Source organism: Rattus norvegicus, chromosome 10, assembly GCF_021556685.1.
Source record: "Rattus norvegicus strain SHRSP/BbbUtx chromosome 10, alternate assembly SHRSP_T2T, whole genome shotgun sequence".
Classification (NCBI taxonomy): Eukaryota; Metazoa; Chordata; class Mammalia; order Rodentia; family Muridae; genus Rattus; species Rattus norvegicus.
The window spans coordinates 63,448,251-63,469,392 of record NC_141543.1 but is presented as its reverse complement, the minus strand read 5'-3'; the positions used below and the strand labels follow the sequence as shown (position 1 = coordinate 63,469,392).

The following is a 21,142-nucleotide window of genomic DNA, read 5'->3' as shown; positions in this document are numbered from 1 at the left end:
GAAACGGTGAGATACTATGAGATACCACGAGATACCATGAGATACCATGAGATACGGTCGACAAGCATTGCAGACACCTGCTGCTCCTAGATTGCCCTGGGCATGTGATGGTAGCAGGATTTGCCATGCAGACAGTGGGAGGTACATCCTGATGTTTCCCTCCTTTGACAATTTGCTAGGTTCAGAGGAACAGATAGCAAGTACCAGGCAGTCAGTTGCTGTCACCCTTTGGGGGTCACTGTCCTTGGGGGTCATTCAGGAATGTGTGAGGGAGCCATAGGTGCCAGGGTTCTCCTGTTTCTGCCTCACCCCACTTCCAGGTTCTGAGTTCTTGGGGGTAGTGACCCTTGTGATCACTGAGAGGTGGTAGGCACAACTCTTTCTCTTGTCCCCTCTCTGTTCCCCATTTATTTCCCTTCTTGCTTTGGCGTCTCCAGTCTCAGGATATTCCTTTCTCCCAGAGTTATGGAAGAAAATCTCCATGACCTTCACTTTGACAATGGTTTCAAAGGACACAGAAGTCACTTGCCATAAATGAAAGGCTAAATAAACTGGAATTACTCTAAAATTAAAATTCTGTGTATCAAAAGACATTATTGCCAGCTCCAAAAAAAAGAAAAAAGAAAAAGAAAAAGAAAAAAAAAAGACATTATTGGACTGGAGAGGTGGCTCAGTGGTTAAGAGCACTGACTGCTCTTCCAGAGGTCCTGAGTTCAAATCCCACCAACCTTTTGGTGGCTCACGACCATCTGTAATGGGATCCGATGCCCTCTTCTGGTGTGTCTGAGGACAGTGACAGTGTACCCACATACATGAAATTAATAAATACATCTTTTTTAAAACAAAAACATCATTTAGGGCTGGGGACCTAGCTCAGTTGGCAGAGTGCACAGAGCTCTGGTTTGATCCTCAGCTTAAACAAGGCGTGGGGGCTCAGGCCTTTAATCCCAGGCTCCTGGAGCTAGGGGAAGGATCTAAAGTTCAAGGTCATCTGTGGGTATAAATTAAAAAGAAAGACATGTTCAGAATGGGAGAAAACATCCACAATTCACATATTTGATAAGGGTCCAGTTTCTAGTTCAAAGAAAAGGCAATATTAATTAATTATTTTTTTTTGCTATGTAGCTCAGGCTGGTCTTGGACCTTAGAGGCTTCTTCCTTCTTTCCTTAGCCTCCTGGTGCTGGGATTACAGGTGTCACCGTGACACAGGACTTGAGAAAACCTTTAAACACTGCAGCATTGGAAAAGGAGGCAAAGTCCCACAAATGTTGCATAAGAAGAAACAGGAGGGCGTTTAGAAGCAGAGGCTGAGCACTTCCGGGGAATTAAGTCCCACAGCTTGCTCTTCTCGAAGTGAGAGGTTTGCATGGGGGACTTCACATCTGCAGGGACTTTGCACAGGGAAAGATCAGCAAGGCTGGTTCATTGGCTGGCCTGGCTGGGAGCTAGGAGGAGGCAGTGAGGAGCTGGCTGGGCAGTGGCTTCCATTCTTCACAGCAGAGCAAGGTTACCTGTGGACCTCCCAGGAGACCTGGCTCTAAGCTCAACCAGTTAGGTCTCTGGTGGTAAAGGAGAGAATCCAATGAGACGCACTGACATTTGATAAGGAAAAGTGAGGCAATCTTAACTCATGCAGCTGTCAGAAAGGCCGGCCACCATACAGAAGAAAAAATGTTGGTGTTCTCTGGCCTTAGGCTCTCGTAGGGCTGCAGACTAGCCTCTGGAAGCTCTGTCTCAGAAATGGCCTCTCACGTGCAGAGGCCTGGAGGCTCCACTCAGCTTGGAGTCGGGCACGAGGCCTGCACGGGCCCCAGGGTGAGCATGTGAGGCTGGGAATCAGAGCTGTGTGTGACTCAGACCTAGGGGGCTGGCGGGGTAAGAAGTGGGCAGCTCCTGTTTGTTCCAAATCCTCAGCCTCTCAGGCAACCTGGAAAAAAACAACCCTTCCAGCAGGAAATGGCCACGTAGTCCAGCCTGCAGTGCAGAAAGCCAAATCCAGGACAAATGTAAAAACAAAACTTGAAAACGGCAACTCTCACAATAGAAGGTTAAAAAAAAATCCCCTTTATTACTATAAGCACCACACATTGACTACAGGAAAGTTTTAAACACGGATAAATAGAAAGGATAAAATGTCCACAGTCTCACTCATTGCCAGGAATGACCGATGCTAAATTTTACTACAAATTTTCTCGGGTTTAATCTATTTTATTCTTACCCAAGGTCAGAATGTGGACATTATTTATAGATTTTTTCACTTTGTAGGGTTTTGTGGACTGTTCCCCACATCAGTGGGTGCACACTGTCCTAGTCCAGTTTCTGTTGCTATAACAGAATACCTGAGACGGGCAGTTTATAAAGAAAAGAGGTTCAAATTAGTTTACAGTTCGAGAGTCTGTTATGGCAGGGGAAGGGATTTTGTCACTTCAGCTCTCGGTGTAGTACAGTGGGTCAGATGGGAAGGAAACATGGGAGTCAAGTTTGCCTGATACAGCATCCTTGTCTCATGATCTCTAATGGGCTCACTATGGCAGAGGGTGGCCCAGACGGGTCCCAAGCTCTCCTGCTTCAGCCTCGGATTCTAGGTACGGACTCTCTTACCTGACTTGGAGTGGTCACTTTGAGGAAAGTACCTGAAGGAAGGCCTTTGTGACCTGCTCTTATCTCTCTGTGCTGTGTGAATTCCTCACTGCAAGCAAATGTCATTTTCATAATTGACATTTCTATGAAAATAAATGCTTCCTAAAATAGTGAATAAAAGACGGAGGGCAAAATGGAAGAGACATTTGTGACATACACAGTGGCTTGCTGTTCGTAGTGTATAAAGAGCCCATACAGATCAATAAGATTAGAATCAGCCTGCCAATGGGGAAGAGGAGGAAAGCCTGGTGCCAACAATTTCCCAGGGAAAAACACAAATCACCCCTGAGCAGGTGACGACTGTTCATTGGCATAAGTAATCAAAGGAACGTATGACAGAGCAACACAAAAACTAAGAAGATACAAACGTTCACTGACCAGACTAGCACAGGTGGAAAACCAGGACAGATCCAAACGCAGTGGTGATGCTCACCAGCCACTCGCTGGGCAGCAGGACGGAGCTGGGTGTCCTGTCCCCACTCTGGAGTGGCACTGGCCGGGTGATCAGAGGCTGAGAGGGACAAGCCCTTTATACCACCCTTCCCCCATAAGAATTTACCCAGGGAATAATTGTCCATGGTCCTGAGATGCCTTTTGTAATACAGAAAACAGCACGTTAAAGACTAGATGAGTCCGTTAGAACTCTGCAAGTGTTGAACAATGCTGCACCTGTGGTGTGGTTCCTCTGTGACTCTCCCCACACCCCCACCCCGAGAATTCACAAGGAGGCTCGGTCCTCCCCGTAATAGTGTGAGAGGTTGGAGAAGGATCCATCCCCACGGAAGGATTAATGTGGTCTTGTGGAGTGGCTTCATATTCTCTTGACACTGGATTTCAAAACAGAGCAAAACAAGCAAACAAATGTTACATTCTAAAGCACCCCACACTTTCTTACTCTATACTACCAGGCATTTTCACTGTGCATTCAGAAACCAACATTTTTAGGGATGAATGTAGCTCAGTGGGAGAGTGGCGTTCATTGTGTGAGGCTCTAGGTGTTCTCCTCGTCGCTATAGAAAATATAATTTAATTAAAAAAATAATTTCAGGACCACTGAGATAGCTCAGTGGGTAAGGGCACTTGCTGCCAAGCCTGGGTGACTCAAGTTCTATCCCTGAGACCATTATCAGCTCCTAGGAGATGTTCTCTGACTTCTACATGTGTGTCATGGCATATGTGCACATATAATACATGTGTGTGCATATATATGTAATATACAAAATGTGTAAATGTATAAAAATGTAACTGTGTGTGTGTGTGTGTGTGTGTGTGTGTGTAAAGCTATTCATTCAACTCCTATTTGGTTAGGTGGCTCATTACCTGTGTATGTGTGGAACTTACAGCTCAATAAGAAGATACCGACAGAGCAAATGAAGCCACATGCCCGCATCAGTGTATTTTGTCACCCTGGTTGTGAGGAGGGGAATAACAGGTGTGTCATCAAGGGCAGCCTCCAGGGTAGCCTGTGATCCCTGCCTCCCAGAATTCAAGATACTTGCAATCCCTTCCCCCATAAGTAGGGCAGGAGTGCTGGACTTGCTTAGAGTCAGCAGTGAAGCACCAGTGAGGAGATGACCTTCTGAAACCCGGTTATAAAAACTCTGTAGCAAAGACAAAACAAAACTCCTTGTAGAGTTTTGCCAGCATGGTAGCACAAACCTTTTCTCCTAGCACTTGGGAGGTAGAAGCAGATCTTTGCAAGTTCTAAGCCTGCTTATACTACAGAGTGAGTTCCAGGCCAGTCAGAGCTGCATAGTGAAACCCTGACCCAAAACAAAATGAACCAGTAACAAGCACAGCCAAGCCCATGGCTCCTGCTGGGGCAGGCAAGCTCCTCGGGCTGTGAAAGGATTTGGGGCAGAAATCTGGATGGCATAGGAAAGACCTGGGGGCTTCAGGTTAACAGGATGCAAGGAAACAAAGGCTGCCAATCAATCGCAGGGCGGCCAGTGGATCTTTTTGCTCTGGTCGATCTTGAGATGGCTGGAACCCACGTGAGACCTCGAGCGGCAGGAAGCAGCTAAGCTGTGGCTGTGGGGACTCCTGCCCCACAGGAACTGAGATAAACAGTGACTCTAGAGCACCAAGAAGCCCTAGGGTGAGCACGTTTCCCTGGGCAGGTTCAAGTGCAGAGTGACAACAATCTGACAAACGCCCATGGTCAGTGCACATGGCCCTCCCTCAGACTGTTTCTTCCATCTCTTTCTTTCTGCTGCACTGGGTGTTTTCACGCTATGAGGTTTGCCCTTCCTCCTCACACTCCTGCTGCCCCAGCCCCTCCCAGGGAAGGTGTGCCTCCCACACTCACTTCTGTAAGATCTTGGTGTTAACTTTGTGGCCCACAACACAGATGAACTCATTTGTGTTTTACTGGGGGTTTTGTTGGTATTGGTTTGTAAATCGACCCATTTACTTCTTCCTTTCCAAACTGGGTGTTACAGGCTACAGTTTCATGTCCGGCTGTCCTGGCTGGAGCCTTCTGTGCCATGGTGGGTGGCATGGGATCTACACCTGCAGCAGCTGCTGCCAATTTAGAAGGGGAACGCCTGTTTGCTACCGTTTTTTTCAGTAAGTGAGGTGTTGGTGGGCTTTCCTAGATCCCTGCATCGGGTTGGGGACCTACCTTCTGGTCCCCTGGCATCTTGCCAAAAGCTTAGTGTGCATCTCTTAAGAGGAATGGGGTCTTGTTCTTGCTGTATCAATGTGGTGTGTTAGAACAGAATCAATTGAGTAGATACTGAGCCCACCTTGGATCCCTGTGGCGAATCTCACCAACCTGGGAGTTTAGTAACCACGTGCACGGAGGTATGGCTGTACTTTTCTGTTTGTTTGTTTGTTTTACCTGTGGGGAGTTCTGGCTTGGGTATCTAACATTGGCCTGAGAAAGGTTAGTGGGAAGTACCCTTCTCCTGCTTCTGGAAGTGTGTGCTTTGGTGTCACCCTTCTCTTATTAGTCTGTTAGGATCCCCTACTTCTGTGATGTGGTCGGTGGGATGTGACTGGATGATTATCTCAGTCTCTTTACTTGTTGTACATTGATACAGACTCCTATGTCTTTCCCAGTCTGTTTAATAATTGTCTTTTAAACATATGCCCATTTTATGTATTTTCTATTTTCTTATCATATAGTTGTTCCTAGCCAGTCTTTCTTGTTTCTTTCTTTCCTTCTTTCTTTCTGGTTTTTCAAGACAGGGCTTCTCTGTGTAGCCCTGGCTGTCCTGGAACTTGCTTGGTAGATCAGATTGGCCTTCAACTAACACTTGCCTCTGCCTCCCAAGTGCTGGCATTAAAGGTGTGAGGCCACCACTGCCTGGCTCATGGTATTTCTTTAAGGATGGCAGTGTGCTGACTATTCCTGGTTGTCCACTCGACTACATCTGGAACGAACTACAACCCAGAATTGGAGGGCTCACCTGTGATCCAGATCCTGAGGCTGGAACACACGAGTTTTAATGAAAAGAGGCAAGCTGAGGAAGGAAAAATACATATTATATAGTTTAAGATTAAAGGGGCACCATGGAGGAGCCCAGAAGATCATGTGTGGATCCTAGACACTGGAACAGGAAGCTGTAAAGTTGAAGTTGTCTTGGAGACACCAAGATGTTAAAGATGTCAGAGCCATGGGATACTAGCCAAGGAAAGCTGACAGGGAGTGGAACCAGACCAGGAGGAAGAAGTTAGTTGCAGTCAACAAAGATGAAAAGGAGTTGGAGATGTGACGACCGCATTGATTTCAGACATGGAGATGCAGGATTTGGAGTTTACTTGGCTCATTTCCTGTCTTGGCTTGGGGATTACAGTTAAGCGATTGGATAGATCTCAGAAGAGGCTTTGAACTTTGGACTTTTAATATTGTTGAGACTGCTATAGACTATGAGGACTTTGGAAGTTGGACTAAATGTATTTTGCATTATGCTATGTTTAGGTATGGTCCCCATAGACTCATGTATTTGAACAAGCCTATGGGGCCAGGGAGTGGAATGTAGTGGTTTGAATATGTTTGGCTCAGGGAGTGGCACTATTTGGAGGGATAGCCTTGGAGTAGATGTGTCACTGTGGGCCTGGGCTTTGAGACTCTCTTCCTAGCTGCCTGGATGCTAGTCTTTTCCTGTTTGCCTTTGGATGAAGACATAGAACTCTCAGGTCCTGCTGTATCATGCCTTCCTGGATGTTGCCATGCTCCCACCTTGATGATAATGGACTGAACCTCTGAACCTGTAAGCCTGTCCCAACTAAATGCTGTCCTTATAAGAGTTGTGTTGGTATAGGGTTCACAGCAGTAAAACCCTAACTAAAACAGACAGTGACCTGCCATTCTATATTATTCAGCTGGTCATTATGTCCCCATATACCTGACAGAAATAACTCAAGAGAGAGGGTTTTAGCCCATGGTTTTGGAGGGTTCAAGCCATGGGCCTTGGCTCCATGCTCCTACGCTTCTATCAGGCAGAGCATCATGGCAACTGGACTGTGTAGAAGAGATAGCTGTTTATCTTAGGAAGAAAAGAGTGAGGCCTAAGACAAAATAAATTTTAAAAAAAGCCCCAATGCTCCTTCGTGACCTGTATCTTCCAGCTAGGTTCTATTCCTGAAGTTTATAGAACCTCCTAAATAGGAGATTGAGCCAAGCGTTCAGGACATGAGCCATGGAAGACACTTCAGAAAAGGACCAATTTTCTCTCCCATTATTATTTTTCTTTTCTTTTTTCTTTTTTCTTTTTCTTTTTTTTTTCAGAGCTGAGGACCGAACCCAGGGCCTTGTACTTAGTAGGCAAGTGCTCTACCACTGAGCTAAATCCCCAACCTTTTTCTTTTCTTTTGAGATGGAGTCTCACATGTTGCCCAAGCTAGACCTTAACCCCTGGGCTAATCCTCTTGTCTCAGCCATTTCAGCCAGGACCCCTCTTTTCCTATTCATTTCTAATTTGGCAATTTGAATAGAACTTCTCTATTGTTTCCTTGGTCAGTACAGCAAAGGTTTTCCAGTTTCCCACTTTTTCTTCCACTCATTCCTGTTGCCCTCAGAGTAGAGCAGAAACCTGGAGCCAAGGCCCATGGGTTGAACCCTGTGAAGCTTGATTGTCACCATACCAGTCATGGTGACACAGGTCTGTGATCCCAGAATTCAGGTAGGAAATGAGATCATGGTCATCCTCAGGTATATAGTAAGATGTAGACCATCCTGGGCTACATGAGACTATGTTGCAGGATAAAAGATGAGTCAAAGAACCAACATTCAGTTTGATTTTTTTCTGTATTCTATTGTTTTTATTCCTCCCTTTCCTCCTCCTTCTATCCTCCTCCTCTATTCCTTCGTCATTCATTCTTTCTCCACCCCCCTCCCTGCCCACCCAGGATCTATGTAGCTAGTCTGAAACTCATGAGCCAATCACCTCAACCCTCCAAGTTCTGACCCACAGTGTCTAACTTTCTGTTTCCTTGATTTCTTTTTTTTTTTTTTTTCTTTTTTTTTCGGAGCTGGGGACCGAACCCAGGGCCTTGCGCTTCCTAGGTAAGCGCTCTACCACTGAGCTAAATCCCCAGCCCCTGTTTCCTTGATTTCTATGTTAGTTGGTACTCTGCTTCTTTTAGGTGCTGTCCATTCCCTTTTCTCATGGTCTTAAGGTGGGATTCTTTGAATGTATCCATGTGAAACTTTAGATTTCCTCTTAAACACTAACTCAGGTGTGTTCCAAAGTTTTTTTGGCATTTTGTCTTCCTTTTCATCCATTTAAAGATATTTCTTAATTTCTCCTCTTATACATTCCTTAAAATGTCAGTTTTTTAAGAGCCAGGGTCTGTCTTGTTCAGGATGGCTCCAACCCCCTGAGCTTGGGCTATCTTCCTAGGATTACACACATTGATGCCACTATATCAATTAGGAGTGGATTTTCCTCCTCTCTCCTCTCCCTCTTCCTCCTCTCTCTATTTTCCTTAAGTGTTTTTATATCCATGTATTTGAGTTTCTTAAATTTCACCAGCATATGGGCTATCTGTCTCATGTCCCAGCCAAAGTTTAGGGACCACTGTAGAAGAAGACACAGAAAGAGGACACTGTAGGAGCCAGAGGCTGGGGAGAAGCAGAGTGAAACAGTGTCTTATGTGCAGCAGCACCGCACTCACAGCATCATAGCAGCTGTGGCTGCCTGCACAGACCAAGCCTGGCATAGAGGAAAGAGATCGAGTCCCCACCTACAACTGAGGAGCTATGGACAGTTAAGGGCTTCTTAGCGAGGCAGTCCATTTTCTTTAAGTGTTTGGTTCTTGGTATGTTGATCCACTCCAATGAGTGGTTCCATATCCAGGGGTATATGGGCAGCACAAATTGGACTGAATAGGGTGAGAGAGAGGGGAGGGGTAGAATCTAGGAGGAACTGGGAAGAGGACTAAAGGGTAAATATGATCAAACTACATTGTATGAAATCATCAAAGATTTAATACATTAAAAAAAGTCAAGAGTAACAGTGGGTTTCCAATTTCATTCCCTTATGGTTGAGAAACATTATGGTTTCCATATGAAATGTTTCCCATAGGCTCACTTGCCAAAAGCCTGGTGCTTAGCTGATGGCACTATTTTAGGAGATAATGAAACTTCAAGATGCGAAGCCTTCCCGGATGACAGATGTTGCAGTTATTTTTCTATTGCTGTGACAAAAAATCATGACCAAGGCAACTTATAATAGAAGTTAGTAGGTTAGAGTCATTGATGGCAAACCAAAGGCATTGTGGCAGGACTGGCTGAGAGCTCACATCTTGACCCCAAAGCAGGAGGCAGAGAGCTCGGTGGGGGTGGTGGGAAGTAGGGACGCCTCTTTAGTCTGTCCCTGGTGACACATCTCCTCTAACAAGACTACGTTCTCCTAATCCTTTCCAAACAGTCACCATCTGGGAACCAAGATTCAAATGCTCCAGACAAGGGACATCTTATTCATACCATCATAATAGGTCACTGGGCACATGATTTTGAATGTTATACCTCATACCTGGACCCTTCCTGTCTCCTCTCCTTCCTGGCCACCATGAGGTAAGCTGCTTCATTCAATCACTTTGAATGAAGCCAGAATGAGGCTTTGAATAAGAAGCCAGAAAGCCAGGGGAGGGAAGTCTGAGGCTGTGAGCCCAAATAAATCTTTCGTCTTTTAGGCTGTTTTTCTGGACTGTTTGTCACAGTGATGAAAAGTTTAACCAATACAGAACATTGGTGCCTGCCAGGAGGCATTGCCAGTATTATCTGACCATGTGGTTTAGAAACTTGGAACCAACCCATGGAATCTGGAAAATTCTGGGGAAGTGACGAAGAAACCCTAGGATGATATAAGTGAAGTTTAGTGAGCCACTATGTTGAGAGCTCAGAAGTTCAGAATGCTGATAGAACTGTGACCAATAAAAGTTGTTCAGGAAGTTTCAGACAGGAACTTGCATAGGATTAGAGGCTATTCATGTTTGTGGTAATTTGAATGGGAATCCCCCCCCCCATAGACTCAATGTTTCTTGATCTCCAGTTAGTGGAACCATTTGGGAAGGATTAAGATGTGTTATAACTTCTTGTTGGAGGAAGTGTGTCACTTTGGGGTGGGTTTTGAGGTTTTAAATACTACCCCAGTCCCCACTCCCCCCCTCTCTCTGTTCGCTGCCTGTCGATCAGGATGTAGAGCCCTCAGCTATAGTGCCATGCCTGACTGCTTCCCACTATGGTGATCATGGACTAACTCTTAAAAACTGTAAGCAAGCCTCTAACTAAATGCTTTCTTTTAGCTGGGTATGGTGGTGCATACACCTCTCATACCAGCACTGAGAGACAGAGGCAGGCAGATCTCTGAGTTCAAGGCCAGACTGGTCTACAGGGTGGGTTCAGGATAGCCAGGGATATAAAGGGAAACCCTGCTTTGAAAAGCTAAAAATAAGATAAAATAAACATTTTTTAAAAGAGTTGTGTCAGTTATGGTTTCTCTTACTGCAGCAGTCCAGTAAGACAATGCTGCATTGGGGCAAAGAGCTTTGCTACAGTTTGCCGAGGCCCTCAGACTTTGTAGAAGGCAAAATTTAAAAAGTGGTAGACTAATTAATCAGATAGAGAAAATGATTTTGTGAGACATGTTTCTCTCCACACAGCTCTGGCTGTCCTGGAACTTACTATGTCAACCAGGCTGGTCCTGAACTCTTGAGAGATCTCCTGCCTCTGCCTTCTGAGTGCTGGGATCAAAGTTGAGAGACAGCACACCTGGCCCAGATGGAGAAAATTTTAAGACAGCTTAGTACTTAGTCTGTTCCTACCTGGGTTTAGCCAGGTTTACATTAAGAATCAAGAATGAAAAAGAAGAGTGAAAAGACTTGAAAACTTCGAAATTTTGTCAGAAAAGGTGAATAGTTAAAGTTACCCCCAAGGAAGATATGGTCAAAGAGATTAAAAGGAAAATGAGTGCTGTGTACCAGGACCACAGGTTCCTTGAGGGCACCTCAAGAGTTGACCAGATGCATCCATCAGAGGCTCAAAGGCTCTGAAGGTGTGAAGAAGTAAAGTCACTTGGAAACTCTCAGGAGTGCTTGCAAGGGTCATCTACAGAAGTGTCTTTCTGGTTAGCTATTCAGAGGCCACAGCATCAACCATCTAGTGGGGCCTGGTCACTGCTCAAGTTGGTGGCACAACCTATTGTCACCTGCATGACTGGTTTTTGTAGGCATGCAGACCATCTATGTTGTGGGCCATAGAGACTTTTACCCAGATTCCAAAAGAAAGCTTATGAGACTCCGTACTGTGTTTCGAGACCAGAATTTCCATCAGCAGCATAGGAATGAACTAGGCTATGAGAGGGCCTGAGCTGCGTCAGAGAGCCCAGGGAACCGAGGATGATGGGAATAAGGCCATGTGCTGAGGAAAGCTGCAAGCAGTGAGCAGCGCTAGCCCAGGAGAGGCCACATGTGCTAAAGCCAATAGTGCTGACCCTTTGGGACCTACATCATCTTATCACATGCTCCAGATGCCAGAGGGACAGGATTTAATGTCTGCTGGGCCGGGTTTCAGCCTTCTGCAGTTCCATTCTGCCTGTCTAACACCCATCCCTCTTCCTTCTGGAATGGGAATATTTAAACCTTGTTACTCGATATTGGAAGTATGTAATTTGACTTTTCAATTTTGTAGGGGCTCACAACTAAGAGTTTGTCTTTAATCTCTGAGCAACACTGGAACAGTTTTTGGAGAGTCTTAAGAGATGTATTAAAGACATTTGCATGAGGAGATGGGCACCAGCCTCTGGTGGCCAGGACATCTGAACTGAATGGTCTGAGTATGAACTGTCCTCCACAGGCTTGGTTCCTGGCTCATGAGACTGTGGCTGTGGTGGGAACATGTAGGAGGCAAGGCTGGGGTGAAGAAAATAGATGAAGCTGGGGGGGCCCTTGACTGACTGTTCTTGTGGAGGGCCAGCTCTGTAATGCCAGTTCTAGGGGATCCGACGCCCTCTTCTGGTACTTCAAGGACTGCATGCATGTGGTACACATACATGCAGGCACATAAACATTTGTTTTAAAGTCTAGAAAGGTGGAACTGAAAAGAATTGTCACCAAGTGAAGAGATGAACACTGTCCAGGAGGAAAAGCTTCTAATGTTCACGAGTACAGCAATGACTGACAGCTATTTCGAGACAGCTTGTATAGACCTTTTTTGAAGAGGTCCCGAATAATGAGGGCTAAGCACATGCTCTACTCCTGAGCTATACTCCCGACAGGCTTCTGACTCTTCCCAAAATAATGAATGGTAAGTGGGACCTGGGCAGGCAGGACTGTAATAATTCTCACTATTTGGGAACCTGAGGCAGGAGGTTTGCAAGCTCAAGGCCATCCTGGAGAACTTAGGCCTCAAAACAAAAAGAGAGCTCAGTGGTCAGGCGATTATTTACGATATGGGAAGCCATGGGTTAAATTTGTAATACTACAAACAAGACAAAATATGAACATCACATTATACTTGATTAAAATATACAATAACCTGTCAACTTTAAAAAATTCAATTGAAAATGTTAAAGGAATTTTAGTTAGCTGTCTCTTTTCACTTCTGCTGTGAAGTCTGTCCTAATGAACAGTCTCCCCTCCATATTTTAGGGTGTCTCACCTGGTGCAGTGGTTGAGCAGCTGTGTTGACAGGACTCACAGTGGCTACGTGGGGATTTCCCAGGCATGGCATCTGCCCAGTTGTCATGGATACATGTTGCTCAGCAGTTCTGAGTTGACAGCCCATAAGGACATGAGTCTCCCAGGTAGCTTTATAAACATGAAGGCAAATCGTGGCTGGCAGCTTAGGGAAGCCTCCCATGGAGCAGCAGAGAGGCTCTTGATAGGGAACAAGAACCAACCTTGTGAGTAAAAATCCTGGAAGAATAGGAGAGGCAAGGATAGACAGACTGACCTCCCACCTTCAAGCCATGGGGTCTCCCTTCCTCAGAGTCAGATACAACCCTTGCTAAGGCAGTTCCGTAGGCTGGTGAATCCCCCTTTAAATGTAGTTTGGGACCAGCAGGACAGCTTGGCAGGCAAAGGCACTCACTGCCAAGCCTGCCGACCTGAGTTTGCTCCCCGGGACCCTGGTGAGGGAGAATAATTCTTTTTGGGTTCTACCAAAAATTCCTGACCTCCTTAAATTCAGTGTGGAGTTTAACTTCAATCTGGAGAAAGCTACCTCAATTCTGAAACAGTGCCTCCAAATTTAGTCTCAGTTCCTTCTGAGCTGAGGGAGGATACAATAGCCAAGAATCCCTAAGAAGAATTTGCTGATGGCTGCCATTTGCTTGACTGGACCTTGTCAGTGGCCTTTCTACTTTAGGAAATGTTTATACATTTTTTCTCATACATTGTTGATATTTTTTAAATTCTATCTACCTATCTACCTATCTACCTATCTACCTACCTATCTATCTATCTACCTATCTACCTACCTATCTACCTATCTATCTATCTATCTATCATCTCGTCTCTGTATGTGGATGTTAGAAGACAACTTTTAAGACTCCATTCACTGGGGCTGGGGATTTAGCTCAGTGGTAGAGCGCTTACCTAGGAAGTGCAAGGCCCTGGGTTCGGTCCCCAGCTCCGAAAAAAAAGAACCAAAAAAAAAAAAAAAAGACTCCATTCACTTCTCTTTCTGAGTTCAAATTCAGGTTATCAGACTAGACTGCAAGCCTCTTCACCCACACCCACTAAGCCATCTCAGTGGGCCCTAAACTCCTGAAGGCTTGAAAAACTTTAGTAGTGGAACATTTTCATATTATTTTTTTTAGGGGAAAAAACCCTACTTAATAGGACTATTGTAGATAGCCTTAGTTCTTCCTGGAACAGATTTTTTTTTTTTGTAAATTTATTTAAACTGTTGCCTAAGTTTGGGCCAGAAATTTTTTTCTGGCAAGTGGGAAGAGACCAGCCAACCACAAGTAAGTGCTCTTACTCCTCTATCCTAGCAGTGATCCTCAGTAGGAATCCCATTCTTACCTTCAGACAACAGCGGTGGATTGGCTCTCTGGCTAACTGCTTTTCATCTGGTGGCAGCAGACTACAGTGGGCCCTCCAAGCCCTTTGCTTTGTCAGCTCTATGGGAGCAAAAATCCTTCTCATAGCAGTGGCTCTCAACTTTCCTAATGCTGCAACCTCATGTTGTGGTGACCCCCCTCCCAACCATAAAATTATTTTCATTGCTACTTCATAACTTTGTGACTTATTATAATGTAAATATCTGCTACACAGGACATCTGTTATGCGACCCCTGTGAAAGGATCATTTGACTTCCAAAGGTGTTGTGACAGGCTGAGAACCAGTGCCCTAGAGCCTCCTAGCAGGTATCGGTGTCTCTGTGGCAGGAAATAGCTCACAGCTACCCTGACTGCAAGAGGAGATGGGAAAGGAAGCATCCTACAGACAGAAATGAGATCAGTAGGATAGTACCTGAGGAAGGCACCAGCTGAGGATGGACCCCCCGGATGGCCACAGTGAAGGGCAAGGCTCACAGTTCAGCCAACAGAGGCTGGGCCCTGAGGGATCTTCTGGACTCCTTCCCACAAGCAGGCAGTGCAGTGATGAGGTTCTGTAAATCCCATCTGTTTGCCTGTGCATAACCTTCAAAGTATATTTCACAAGAGAAACTGAAAGGCTGGGCATGAGAGACATGGGCAGGAGACTGTGGGTTTCGGGCCAGCCTTCGGGCCAGCCTGGGGGATACATTGAGGTCCTTACACAGAGGTAAGAGGGCAGGGAAGGGAGGAGAAAAGGAGAAAATCCACACAGAGTTGTACTTTTTTTATATAGAATTTTTACAATATATTTCTCTTCATTTGCATATCTTATCCACAACTTAAAACATTCTTTTTACAGGCTGAACTCACTCAGCTGATATAATCAAAATTCTTTCTCTCAACCAAATAAGAAAAATTCAAAATCGTAAACCCGTAAGAAAACAAATTAAAAACGATGATGAAAATAAGTCACTCCTCTCATTAGAACAGTGTCTGTACAATATATATGATTTGGAACAGAATTCTTTATAGATTAGGCACATGTTTCCACGACCCCTTCTGCCTGCCAGTTTTGTCTTGGTCCAGGCAGTCTTGCCTCCTAAGAGTCAAGGGGACATTGGCCTTGATGGAAATCCTTTGGGACCTCCTGCTGGGGTCAGGAGACACTGGCCTGGCTCAGCAGTGCCACCCAGTGGCCTAGAGAAGCAGAGGCAGTGGGCTGCGGGTGGCCAGGTAAAAAGGGACCCTGTCAGAGAGCAGCTGTGGTGTGTGAAGGGCAAACTTAAGCTCGTTGTATGCAAACTGAAGCACAGGGAGAGAAAACAGCAAGCAGTGAGTGGAGAGGTACTATGAGTCCAGCACTTATTTACAAATGTTCTTCCTAACGGAAGGGTGGGAGGAGAGTTGGGGTCACTGTTCCAAAGGAGGCCCCCAGCCTTGCCCTGCCCTGCCCATCTGCTTTCTCTACTCAGTCTGAGGTGTGGAAGGGTGTGAGTGTGCCATCTCCGCCCCCATCTTCTAACTGCTGTGTGATCTGAGCTACTGTGGGTGAGGCCTCTTCACCATGCACTGAGACTTGTCCCGACTCTCATCTGAGACCTACTTGGAGGGAATGGCATGCAACAGGGCCTTCTCTGGGGTTTAGGCAGCTTGCAAAGCACAGGTGCTCTGGCAAAGAGCAAAAGACAAGAAAGAGGTTCCTCTGGGCTGGCACCAAGTCCCATTCCATGGGACTTGAACCAAGTTTCCTCTGATGTCAGGATGGTGGACCATAGGTCACTTCATTTGTTTCTGTGTTTTTATAACTCAGCCCCTCCCATTCTGTGGCTATTCTTCCTGTATGCTGGGCTTCATCACTGAATCTAATTCTAGGGCTGGGCAGGGAGTGGTGGCAGAGGCACAGCACCTTCGCACAATACCTGCAGGCCCAGGTCCCGCCAATGCAGTCCCTTGCTCACTCCCAGCAGGGTCTTCAGAGGCCGAAGGGGCAAGCTTGGCCACAGTGCAAGCCAGCCAAGTGTGGCCCTGGCTATTAGAAGCCGTTTTTGCATTAGGCTTCTGAGGTGGGACATGGCCTCTGGCCCAGATACCTTCCCTTTAACAGCAGGTGCCTCAAGATTGTTTCTTCCTGAAAGTCCACAGCCCAATGCCGACCCAGCATCCCACTCTGTGGTTCTGGGGGAAAAATCATCAGCATCTCAGGGCAATGCTAAAGCCATACAAGGAAAAATGCAAAAGCATTCACTAGAACTAATGTAGTTATTGCTAGACAGGGGATGGCTAAATAACCAGGCGAGAGGTCCGAGGTGTGCTGACCACTATGACCTTGGAGCATAGTCAGGTCGTCCTGACTCCTGAACAAGGGCTCCTCTGAGGACACTGCCGGTGCTGGAGAGCCCTCCATTTCTGTCACTTCCACACATACCAGCTTGTCCCTAGGCATTCCCTAGGGGACCTCTCAGGGAGTCTGTGGTTCTCTTCTAAAACATGAGGAGGAAACTAAAACATACTAAAAGAAGTGAAGAAACACAGGCGTGTGCTGGGAGCTGTTGCATGGGTGACAAGCAGTTCCCAAGGGCACTCGCTCTCAATGTGAGTTGGCCATGAGCTGTGGCATGGAGACGATGGCTTGGGAATTGAGGTGGCTGGGAGGTGCTCATGTTGGTTGTGGGCTGGTTTCCCAACTGGGCCACTGCTGCTGCAAGCTGCGAGTCTTACTGCAAAGGTCGCTCTGGGTGGATGGCAAGACTAGGCAGCTCCCGCTCAGTGGAGACAGAATCCTTTCAGAGACTGCTTCCAAGCCTTCAGTGCTATGACGCCCTGGAGGAGACTGGTCTCTACTCTCTGCTCTCTGAGGAACTTTCCCAAGGCCTCTTTCTGAGCCACTTTGCACTGCTGTGCCTTCTTGGACATGTGGTGCCTGCACAGTGGGCCTTGTTGACAGGCAGCTGCTTGGCATCCAGATGGGAGCAGGGGGTAGGCTCAAAGAGAGCTGGGTGCAGAGGCCGCAGGGGTTTCCTGAGCAAGGTTGGAGGTCTGCTATAAACCCCTGTAGACAAATTATCAAGTCCATGCATATCATACCGAGGCTAACACTCAACATTCCAGAGGCGGGTGGCCTTGTTTGGGTAGTTGATGGCCAGGCTGATAGCAGCAATGTTCTGCAGAGCCTGTGGAGGGAAGGAGCAGTTACAAATATCAAGAGCCACTGACTTCCTCATCCTCCAGTCTAAGTCCCTCAGCTGGAGGGTGATAAGGTGAGCCAGAGGTAGTCCCCTCACTCAGTGGCTCACAGGAAAACCCTGGGGTAGGTAATAAGCAACCACAGGCCATGGTAGCAGTCTAGTTGCTGAGGCAGGAGTCTGGGAAAGCCATGTGAAGGTACAGAAGGGAAGCATGGAGTTCACACGAGGGGAGAGGTAACCATGGGGAGCTCATAAACAGTGCGGGGGTGGGGGGTGGGGAAGCAGTTGTCCCTGAAGGACATGGCTAGAAGGCAGAACCAGTGAAGACACTATCCAGCTGTGGGGTGGATCCCAGGGGAGGGGACTAGATATGCATGAGGCAAGCACAAGGACCAGTGGAACCCACAGGAGAAAAAGCTGGAGCCAAAGCAGCCACACATCAAAATCTCTTATAGCATATCAAGAAAGCAAGGGCCACAGTAGCCAGTGCAGACGACTGCTAAGAGCTCTCAGCAGCCCCACCTGCTCTTTTCCCTGCTTTGGTAGGAGAGCCCCAGCTCTGAGCAAAACACTTGTGACCTTCCACAGAGAGCCTTATTTGAAGGACTGGGTCCTGGGAAGAGTCCAGGCAGATGCTACCTGAGTAAAGTGGTGGAGACCCCCATCTGTCTAGTCTACCAGCACAACACTTCCTTTAAAGGAGGAGCACAGGACAGAGGATACAAGAGTCCAGCTGTCTTTTGTTGAGTCAGACATTAAAGAAGTCTGCAAAAATGGAACTAGGGCTGCCCTCCTCAAAATTATTTTATCTTGAAGAGATTTTCCCCAAAACACATTAACATGAAATGTGTTTACTACTGTCTTTAAAATTGAATTGATGCATAAATGTTTAGACATTGTTCTAATTTAGACACTTAAGTCTAATCTAACATTGCACACTGATGTATGCAGGGTACACCTATGAACAGCTTTCTTGGGTCCCCTATCATTTAGAAGCACAGCTGTCAGAAGAGGAGTTTTCCTACAAGGGAAGCAAAGTACATCCAAAAAACCCAAAAATATCTGAAATCTAAATCTATGGAAACTTCCAAGTTCAGCCAACGAAAGTGAAGGCACTGGCTGTTTTGGTTTTAGAGACACGAATTCTTGCTAGTGTCTTCTGACCCCACAGTTTACTAGGAGTGACAGTGATAAATGGGGCTCTTTCTGAGAGCAGAAGGAAGTAAGTTCCATGTAAACTCTGACAGGGTCTGGACTTGCCATGCAACTCTCACTCATTCTCACATTCCCCATCCCCAGTTCTGTCAAGTGAGGTGGTCTTATCTGTCTGTCACGGGAGCAGGGGGAGGTACCTGTGCCGCACATCGGAGAAGGTGGTCCTCGGTGGTTAAGGCCAGCAGGTACTCCTGCAGCAAGCCAAGCTCCTGTAAAGACAGCATGGGCCCCTTGAACGATGGAAGGCAGGAGGGCTGAACAGAGGACACCCATAGGCAGACAGGAGCCTCCAGGGGTTAAGCAAGCTTACTACCAGGCACCTGTGACACCACACACTCTACAGCCATAAAGAAGCCTAGCTGGAAGGAACAGGGACCTGGTTCCAGAGCTATCCCTGATGCCACAGGGTGACCAGACAGGGTACTGTTGTCATGTCTTCCTGAGGAAGACAGGCAAAGGACTTGTGAAAGGCCCTTTCATGTGGCAATTCAATGAGTCTATTGTGCCTAGGAGAAGAAAGAAGAGGAGGAAGAGGAACAAATCTGTTTGATTTTCCAGAGGTCCCTGTTGTCAAGAGCCAGTCTAAGACTGTCCCCCTTTGGCTATAGGCCAGACAAAATAAGCAATCTAAGTTGACCTGAGGTTCTCTCCTCCCAGGGCTGAGAATATGGGCATGTGTTCTGGGGATGCTGGACTGTAGGCCCAGGATCTGCCTCTCTATGTAGCCTGGACAACCTGGGCTTGCAGGCTTGGGTGTAACACTAGTCTTGCCATTAGCAGGAACTGGTAAAAGCATACAGAGGTACAATCCTTTCTGGCAGTCTTCAGGGGAAGAGGTGGACACATCCTTACCTGTGCACGGTTCTCGGTGACAAAGAAGAGCTCAGTGAGAGCTCGGTGTAGAGGCAGGAGAATGCCAGGCTGTGTCACATCCTCAAACAGGCCATACTCCATGTGAGTAAAGAGCTGCCACAGGGGCTTCAACAGCCCAAGGTCACAGAGGTCACTGGGCAGGGGAGAAGCACAGGGTCATTTTACTGAGAAGTGGACCACCCACGAGAGAGACTGCAGGTCAGGCTCTTCTTTTCCCACCACACAGTAACATAGCCACTTCACTTCTCTCTGACGTGGTCACAGTCACCAACAGTAGGGAAGGAGCAGGGCAGCGCCCAAACCCCAAAATGACTAAAGAATCCAGAGGACTGGAAAGGCACTCACAAGGGTCACTGCATTTTCCTTTCAGCTGTTTTTACATTTATTTATCATTTATTTATGTATTTGCTTATTGAAAGGGGGGAGGTGTGTGCCCTAGCATGCACATATGAGCAGAGGACAACCTGTGGGAGTTGGCTCTTCCTTCCCTCCCTGTGGGTTCTGTGGGTCAAGCTTGGGTCCTCAGGCTCAGTGGAAGCATCTTAACCCACTGAGCTAACTTGTTGACTCTTATTGTGTGTTCCTAAAAACAGTCCCTACAAAGACCTTCTAGTGGCAGAAAACCTCCAGGCAAATGTATGCTATTTTGTTTCACTAGGTACTCTAGGCTATCCTTGAAGTTTTCACAATCCTTCTGCCTCAGCCTCTCCAATACCAGGATTACAGGTCTGAGCCACCATGCAGCCTTAAGCTAAATATTAAGTGGAAAAAGCAAGGTCTAACACATCATATATAACATAAAATGTACAAATGAAGAAAAAGAGCTACTGAATGGACAAGGAAGACAAACATTATTTTGATATTCAATCGTCAAATAGAAAATATTATTGCACCAGGTGGTGGCATTGCCATTAACCTTTACTCCCAGCCACTCAGAAGGCAGAAGCAGGTGGATCTCTGTGTGTTTGAGGCCAGCCTGGTCTACAAAATTTATTCCAGGAGAGTCAGAACTACCTAGAGAAACCCTGTCTTTAAAAAAAAAGACAGAAGATATACTTGAATCTTTCTTTCAAAGATACAATTATAAAAAAGAAAATATACTTGCAAGCCTGCTGGACCTGAAATCTGGCCTCTAGGGGAAAGCAGAATCCTTCTTAGACCTGTGTGCTGAGAACCTGAGTGTTTGAACCTGCAGTGGATGGGGCTGTGATCCCAGGTCAAAACCTCAGAAGAAAAACTTAGGAAATCAACAATACTCTGGCTCACTACAGGATACCCGGGTGTATACATATGCATACATATGTAGTGTATACATATACATATAGTGATTTTGCCTTTCTCTTTTATAATCTGAAAAAAATCTTCCCCTCTGAGTGCTATCTTAGAGTCCATCATTTCCCCCAAAGGAACACGTAAAAAGTAAAAAGATGGGCAGATTCAGTGGACTTACAGACACGTCCTATTGCTAGCTTTTAGGACAGCATGGGAAAGTGGGTTGGAGGCACCTGCAGGGCTGCCCTCCTCTGAGATTAGCCCTCTATTACACTCAGGCCTGGAAGTCTTTAACTTTCCAAGGATCCCATGTGACAAGGCATTTGGGGAGTAGGTTGTGTGTCCTCCATCCTTGTCACCCCCAGGTCTTCCTCCAGTTGATAATAGAGGAAAACGGGGTGTCATGTTGGCATGGAAGGGCCAGAGGGAGGTACATGAGAGTTCTCCCAGGCTCAGGAGTT

General features: G+C 46.5%; 1 protein-coding gene and 2 long non-coding RNA genes across 12 annotated transcripts in view; 1 reads left to right on the top strand and 2 right to left on the bottom strand.

Moving 5' to 3' along the window:
- Positions 1-4,953: 4,953 nt before the first annotated feature.
- LOC148002950 (uncharacterized) overlaps positions 4,954-21,142 on the top strand; it is a 35,582-nt gene continuing 19,393 nt past the window's right edge. Inside the window, exons 1-2 of the long non-coding RNA XR_015631787.1 lie at positions 4,954-5,446; positions 9,520-9,665. This is a non-coding gene — a long non-coding RNA (uncharacterized LOC148002950). The remainder of the gene's footprint in view (positions 5,447-9,519; positions 9,666-21,142) is intronic.
- On the bottom strand, positions 5,826-14,217 carry LOC148002951 (uncharacterized). Its single transcript, XR_015631788.1, has 3 exons — positions 14,120-14,217; positions 12,750-13,006; positions 5,826-6,108 (listed from the first exon to the last, which is right to left on the bottom strand). It is a non-coding gene; the product is annotated as an uncharacterized LOC148002951 (long non-coding RNA).
- Zzef1 (zinc finger ZZ-type and EF-hand domain containing 1) overlaps positions 14,906-21,142 on the bottom strand; it is a 137,110-nt gene continuing 130,873 nt past the window's right edge. For all 10 annotated transcript variants that reach the window (XM_087570546.1, XM_087570545.1, NM_001427300.1 and 7 more), the window contains 3 exon segments: positions 19,389-19,542; positions 18,674-18,745; positions 14,906-17,306 (listed from right to left, as the gene is read on the bottom strand). In XM_087570546.1, the coding sequence (XP_087426672.1) occupies positions 17,226-17,306; positions 18,674-18,745; positions 19,389-19,542 (307 nt within the window). In that variant the 3' untranslated portion in view covers positions 14,906-17,225.